The 7920-nt window shown below is 38.2% G+C and overlaps 1 protein-coding gene across 1 annotated transcript in view; it reads right to left on the bottom strand.

Moving 5' to 3' along the window:
* Positions 1–497: 497 nt before the first annotated feature.
* Positions 498–7920, bottom strand: part of HACE1 (HECT domain and ankyrin repeat containing E3 ubiquitin protein ligase 1) — a gene marked incomplete at its 3' end in the record, with an annotated part of 28260 nt that continues 20837 nt past the window's right edge. The window contains exons 11-13 of the mRNA XM_010156802.1: positions 4413–4753; positions 1272–1340; positions 498–585 (exon numbers count right to left, since the gene is read on the bottom strand). Coding sequence (XP_010155104.1) covers positions 498–585; positions 1272–1340; positions 4413–4753 — 498 coding nt within the window. The remainder of the gene's footprint in view (positions 586–1271; positions 1341–4412; positions 4754–7920) is intronic.

Here is a 7920-nt window from a genome sequence, read left to right as displayed (position 1 = left end):
AAAAAAAAAAAAGGTAATGGTAGAAAACAGAGCAAAGGGTAACAAGATAACATGATGTTTCACTGAGGGAGCTGCCACTAATTAATTACAGCCAAATTAACTGATAGTGGTGTATTTATCCTCTGGTTGGTCTCAAAATGTAAATTACTTAAGGAAAAAAATCACAGCATTTTAAAGTTCTGTATACTAGATGTGTACAAAGAGATTTAATAACAGAAAGTTAACTCTGTTTAATTGAAAGTTGGACTTCTAAGACGTGTTTTAACATTGGTCATCTCAAATGGACCTACGCATGTATTTTAGAGAATTAGAAGTACAGAAATCTGACTGCCATGTCTGTTTAATCTCATTTTTCAACATGCCAGATTCAGAAGCACTGGAGGCCACACTTAGTTCTTCCATCCTCCCCAAATGGATTTTTTTTTAATACTGTTATTTTTAAACAAAACACTCTTTAAATTCACAGAAGTTGCAACTAAACATCTCCTAACACTTACCTGAGCTTTTATGATGTGCATAAATCTGGACATTAGTTCAGGACATTCAAGAAGAAAATGAAAGTGATCAAAAATTATTTTGGGATTTCTGAAAGAAAAATAGGTTAGAAGCCTGTTAGTCAGAGATCTAATAATAATAATGCTTCACAATACATGAAGTCTATATAAAGAAACAATCCAATTAGTCATTAGGTAAATTCCAACAGACTCTTCTGCTTTGTAACGTTTTCCCAACTCTTATTTCCAAATGACTTATACTACCTCAACCTTTGAGCATGGAGGATTATAAGCAGCTCTCCAGAGAGCAGCAAGGTTACAAACTGGGCAGTCCCAGAGAACCTCTAGAAACAGCTAAGTGTACAAAGACGGTTTAGACTCCTTTAAGAAGTGATTAAGTACAACATACTTGAGGAAGAATGAAAGTTTTCATCTGCCTCAAAAGGGAAGGCTTTATTTGGAACAAAGATGAAGAAAGAATCTGTTGAGAAAATCATTCTGCTGCTCTGTAAAAAAGATTTTGTCCACAAAATCTTACAGAGTCTTATAAAAGGATCGCTTACATATGCAGAAAAGTTCATTTAAGCCTGAGCTCTGAATCATTAATATACACTCCTTTGAATCTGGCAGGACCATTAAAGTGCATATGGTACATATGTCACAACAATAATCTAAAAATACAACTCAAAGAAGAAAATACAAGTTTGAAGTATTTGGGGAAAAAAAAAAAGAAAGAAAAAGAAAGGAATTAGAAATTCCATATTTCTTGAGGCTTACCGGTTAACAAAACACTTAAGGACATCATCATGTTTACAGACAAATTCTATAAAACGAGGCGATGTCATCCTGTTCAAAGAAAATCATAAGATGCTTTTAGTTAAAGTTGAAAAAAATTTGAATTAGTTGATTAAGCTGATGAATTTTTTCAATAAAATACTATGCAAATAGAAACTGGTGTTGTTTAACCAGTCAATCATGAAACAAAATACTCAGCAGTAATAAGATTTCATAATAAACTAATAGAAAAGGCAAAAATGCCAATAATCAAGAAGGTCAAGCAACCTGCCCAAAAACTTATCAGCTATGTGAACAATAAAAGCTCAAACTAATGGAGATATACATTTTTCTATTGAAACCTTGCAGCTTTATAAGAATGGAAGCACATACATAGAAGGACTGATAATATATGCACAGTATACATAGTACACACACTGTTCTGTGTTCTTGTTCATTGTATAAAACTCCCACCACATGAGGAAAGGAGAAAAGGAAGAAATAACATTACACACTCAGCAAACTTAAGGGGAGACAAGGTGGTATTTAATGGATTTATGAAATCACAAAACTTCTTGCCAGGCAAATGTCTCATACACTAGTACGGAATTTTATTTTTTCTCCTACATATACCCACGGAACAAGGGAAGGATTAACATGGGTGCAAATTTTACTCCTTTTATTTACATTCTGCATTTTTTATAAAGATAAATTCTTAATTGGATCCTTTAGTTTCAGCAAAAGCTAACCAACACTTGCAAACAAGTATAAAAGCTGTCTCATCAAGTGCCTTGCACGATTAGAATGGCCAGACTGGATGAGGCTTTGAGCAACCTGGTCTAGTGGAAGATGTCCCTGCCCATGGCAGAGGGGTTGGAACTAGATGATCTTTAAGGTCCCTTCCAACCCAAACGGTTCTGTGATTTTATGACTGTGAAAAACAGTACTTCAAGAAGTCCAGGATAACAGTCCTAGAACTGTTCCTGTTCCCCACAACAATTTAGACAAGAGCTGCTCATTTATATAAAACTGTGCTATTCTCCTTTTCTCCCTTACTGTTTTGAAAAAGTAAGTCTCACCATATCCCTACCCTCATCAGCACCAAAAAACCAAACAAGCAAATAAAATTTTCCAGAGACTAAATATGAACACTTTAAAACACACTTCTGGTCTGAGAGATGATCTGAAAATACTAAACAGCTAAGAGCATCTTCCCTGAAAGGCAGTGAACTCTATCTGTAAACTGCCACACAAGCTGTAAGATGCAATGTACAGAGAAGAAAAACTTAGCACACGCTCGCCAGCTTTGATGCTGAAAACTTAGTATAGTGAAATACAGTGTTCCAACAAAGAATGCCTAGATTCACTATCAGCATTTGCAGAAGAAAAGCAATCATAGCAAGTAAAAGGAATGTAACATCGGTATTTCAAATGTTAACCAGCTAACTTTCCACTTAAGAATGGAACGCCATCTTTATTGTACGACTATTAGGAACAATGGAAAACTATGAGCTCTATTTACTCTCCTCCATTAAACACAGGCACTCAAATCTAAAGTTAAAGCCATTTTAAATTATTTTGTCTGAAAATGTTACCATTTCAAATGTTGATTTGAAGACGGCAGCAATATTGAGTTACACCACTGTGTCATTTACTCATATTAATATGAAAACTTCAGTAAAACAGGTTGGCAGATCTTTGTACCTCTCTATGCAGTTCAGAAAAGCCCTAAAGCAACAAAGATTTCTGGTGTGTTCTACCTTAACTTCCCTGCATCCCAGGGCATTCTCCCAGCTGTCACTGAAATAATTCTTACTCTCCTGGCATCTAGGAGAGTAAGTAACTCCCAATTGAACTTATACAGTATCCACAGGATTATCCATAACCTGAAGTATAAGTTATGCACAGGGACAGTCTCACTGGGCAAAGGCCATCAGCAAGTCACCTGGACACACACAGGCAGACAGTCACCTCTCTGACCGAGTTTCAGTATCAAAAGATAAACTGCCGGGAGAAGGGGAGTGCGCGGGGTGGAATGTACTTAATCACTTCTATAAACACTTCTGCTTTTCATTTGGCTGCTGTAGTCACACTTCACTGGCATTTTATCTTCGCACAGTTTGATGGACATTTCAAGAGAAATGACTAACCAGCAGTTCCTTTTTCAAGGTGAAGTAAAATCAAAAGTGAAAGTACTGAGGTGCTTGTGGAACACGCTGATCCCCAGACCGTCTTCCAGAGCGTCCACAGAGGAGCATGCATCAGACAAACAGTACTGGCAGACCCAAAAGCTTTTATTCCCCTAGGCTTGGCAAAGAAAGTAAAACCCTTACAGTGGCTGAGAATATTCAAGAGTTGTCATGTAGTGGGAAACTTGCTTCCAGATTCCTCAGGGAGCTCATAATACCATCATAACTGCCTAATCCTACACTAAAGAGGGTCAAAGATCCTTTTCTTGCAAGTTCACAACTGTAACCCACAAGAACCTTGGACAGACTAAGACCTCAGCTACAGTGGACACATTTATTTTTCTTTTTAAAGCAGATGCTGATGGTATTTGTTTCATACAAATTGTAGTGACTGTTCCACACAAAACTATGTTTGCCAACCTGGGACAGGATTCCAAGTGAGCACTACTTTGAGACTCAACTCTCCTCATTATAAACTTTTGCAATATAGCCAAACGAGTTTTGCTTCAGCTGTCATTTTCATACACAAAGACAATCTGCACTTTTTTCTGAGCTTAGAGATGTTGTTGGATAATCACATTAAATTCCGGGATAATTTCACATTTAGAACCAACAGCAAGAACAGCTAAATTTCAAGAAATCAAAATTACATTACCTGCAAGCATCCCACATGATTACAAAGAGCCATTAGACATTCAATCTGCCCCAACACAGCTACGTTCAGAGGCAGCAGCACGACTGAAAATTGGCTGTGCTGTCTGGTGCCATTAAAGGTGGGGGAAGGGTGGGGGGCGAATCATTCAAATAATGATCTATTTCACTAGTGAAAGCATTAAAAAGCATACCCTTAACTGTCACTCTAACACCATCTGGTCAGAACCAACATTCTTCCAAGAAAGCATGTGTGACTTTAAGATGGTAAGAGTTCAGGTAGCAAACAGGATCCCCTCCTTACCCCTGAGGCATCTGACAGGAGCAGCACATATAAAACGCCTGAATGACAGCACTTAGCCTGTTTGCTGTCATGGAAATAACATCCTGGCAATCAGCACAAGCTTCCTGCTTCCCGGCAACATCGTATGTTTTCGACTCGCCAGCATCAGTGGAGAGCGCTTTTCTGCCCTCAGTTCCTCCTGCAGCCACAAAGGAAGGTGTAGGAGTATCATCCTGGTGATCTGGTCCTTTTTGCTTCAGTAAAATAGAAGTAATATTGGCAGAATCCCTTTTGTTTTTCATCAGCTCTGTGGCTATAAGAACGAGCCATTCATCTAGAGAATGCCAGAGCAGTTCCAGCGGCTGCAATAAACACAGGCAAAAAACAGACAAAGGAACATGTTGACATTAGATAATACTAATGATGTGATAATCCTCAAGGCAAATTAATATCATGGACTTTAAAAAGCTTTAAATGATCCTTCAGAAGTCATGTTAGAGATATAAGTCAAATACTCAAAAAATTCTATATTTGTAGCCATAGAGCACAAAGAAAATTTAATTTCAATGAAAGCAAACAAGCAACAGAAGGAATGAAGATCAAGTAACTTAGAAAGGGTAAAACACTGAACTATTTAACAGAGTTTGGCCTCACGGTTATTACACCACACACTACTGCCTGAATGCTGGAGTCAAGCTGAGGGACAGTAATCCACATATTGAGTCTCCACAATAAGAGTGTGTCAGTTCTTTAAGGCCCTGGTCAAAGAAGCTTCCTACCAGGTGAACGGAGCAAGCCCCAGAAAATGCCACTGACTCACGCACATGCATTTCAAAAAAACACGAAGTCTGACTCTGCTGTCCCTTAATGGTCTTTAAGTGGAAGCTTCTCGAGCGTACAGTCTAGTGAGCACAGGGATGTGTATCCTACAGGGAAGAAATTCTGACTCTTTCATAGCATTCCAGAAGAGTTAACTTGTAAGTGCACTTCTTTTTCCATGTATTACTGTTATGTCAACATTTTTCACCAATTAAAGCATTCAAAGACTTAACAGGTACTGAAAATCATAGTTTAAAACTGCTTTTAAAAATTAAAAGCTATCTGCAGTACACCATACCAGGCATCTACACTACCTGCAGCACGGTCAGTACACCTAATAGCGACATGCGTTCCATACATAACAAATTATTGCCCCTAAGAGCTGTGTATTAAAAAATGTTGTTGAAATTTACCATTAAAAAACAAATTTACCATTACGCTTTCATTTCTTCCCCCAATAAGAAGTGTGGGGAAAGCCAGCCTGAACTGGTCAGCTTTGCTCAACATCCTGTGAGATACTCACTAAATCCTGGTACTCCTGCTGACCACCCATTTCTCTAGATGGTGATCTCAACACCTCCAGTGCAGGTACCATTTTCTACATCAACGTCTGCTATACAGGATCGAGTTAGCTTCTTCGCAAGACCTACCTGGCACACCTTCCCCACAAGCCATAATTTGCAACGAATTTTTAATGGAAAACAGGATTCACTGAATACATGGAAGAATTAAATTGCAGCTGTGTTCCTAACGTGCAAGTCACAAGAAACTAGATGGTTATTTACTAAAATACCAAAACGTAGTTTTTCTTCTCCCAAACATTTCAACGCTTAGCTTGACAGACACCATTTTTGCACCAATATCTTGTGGTTTATCTTTTATTTCCACACACTTAGTATGGTTTTCAGAACTCTTGCAACTGATTTGTTTTTCCAAAGCTGGTTTTTCAGATTCTGATCAAACACTCATTCAGAAGTGCAGTCAGCCACAGCGACTTCAGCTTTTCACTTTCTTTTTTTTTTCCTAGTCTAATTTCAGGTTACAAAGCACTCCTCTGAATATTGCCCACCACCTCCATATCCATGGCTGTCAGCACTTCATGTAGGCGTGCATGATCACACCTTTCCAAGTGTAATATGGACACACTGAATCAAACCATAAGCAACATTTTTTCAAAACTACAAGTCAGCGTTCTTCAGTCGATTCCTACTGTGATCTGCATATTAAACACAAACCTCCACACAATCTTCAGTTTTCACATCTCACAGGAAAGTTTCTTTGGAATTACACATCTGAGTGTGATCAAGTACCAAGCTTTTACGGCTGCACACCTCATCCCTCAAATGCCAGGATTTAGCTAAGCAACCCTTTCCTTTTTACCCATCTAGAAAGCAGGAGACTAGAAATCAAACACATGCTCCAACTGTGACACTGGAACAACATCTTCTGCCAGGTGACAGATAATAATTAGTCTTTTAAGACACAGGGAGCAGGAGATCACTAATCCATGAAGTGACTGTGCCACAGCAAAGAAATCAGTTCTAGAAAAGAATAGTATCCTAAATAAGGGACAAATGTTACAGGCTTCCCAACTTTGATCAACCAAGCAGGGAGATTTTGCAGCGTTTCCCTACTATGTGATCATACTGAACAGCAATTAGAAGAGCGATACATGAAAAAATAATGTAAACCTGGTCAAAATTACTATTCATAAAGTTTCTCACTGGTAGGATCTCACTTGAGTTAGCAATAGCTTGTTTCAAGATCGAGTGTCAAAATTCAATTACTTGTTTCTGGCAAGATCAGTAAAAGAGTGTGTCTGCATCAGCTAGTGTTTCCACTTTAAAGCATTTGGATAAGCCTGAATTGACTAGATCTGTAATGAAATATATACAGGGAACTTCAGTAAAGCAAAGATGGGCCTGTGACTTTCTTGTCCTTGTCAAGCAGTAACACTCTCTGGTAGCCTCAGGTCAAGACACACTCATATTTTCAATCCCTTCCAAACTAGATTACAGTGACAAGTCTTCAAAATATGTTCAGTCAGTATACTAATACAGAAAACCTTAACACAGCATCAAGAAAAAGAGTCAGGAAAAGAGTTCTGATTCATTTCTTATGCTGGATAAAATATGGTTTTGTACCAGCTTCTTAAAAAAAGTTACAAAGTACATCTTTAAAGGTCATCAGGTGCAGATCTATTTGGACATTACAGGAAGGTATTCAGAAGGAAAGGATGCAATCCCTTATACCATACAATCAGGCCTGATAATGTTCCTCCACCTATCCCACATGAGCAGCGACAGAACTCTTGCCACTGCTACCCTCAATCATCCCCAGATAAAAGTTTCTAGGTCCATTCTTGAAAGGAGACAGTATTGATCAACAGATTAGCTTCCTATATAGTAAAGAAAGACAGTGTCTGGAGCCTTCACTCGCTCAAAGAAACAGCATTCATAAAAGTGGGTGATGACCCGTATCCTTCAATGTGCTCCAGAAAGTAATCAAGACCTTACATGGGACATGACCCAGCAGTCTGAGAGACCTGGTTTTCCCCATAAAACCTGTATCAAAATTCAAATTATCTACAGCATTTATCCCCACAACCAAATTTTAAAGTCAGCAGCAAATTTCAACTTAAAGCTACTTTCTCCTAAAATTTTCAATATGGATCTCAAATGTAAAAAGCTTTAAATGCAATTGTTGACTC

Source organism: Eurypyga helias, unplaced genomic scaffold (assembly GCF_000690775.1).
Source record: "Eurypyga helias isolate BGI_N326 unplaced genomic scaffold, ASM69077v1 Scaffold35838, whole genome shotgun sequence".
Lineage (NCBI taxonomy): Eukaryota > Metazoa > Chordata > Aves > Eurypygiformes > Eurypygidae > Eurypyga > Eurypyga helias.
This window is presented reverse-complemented; position numbering and strand designations above follow the sequence as displayed.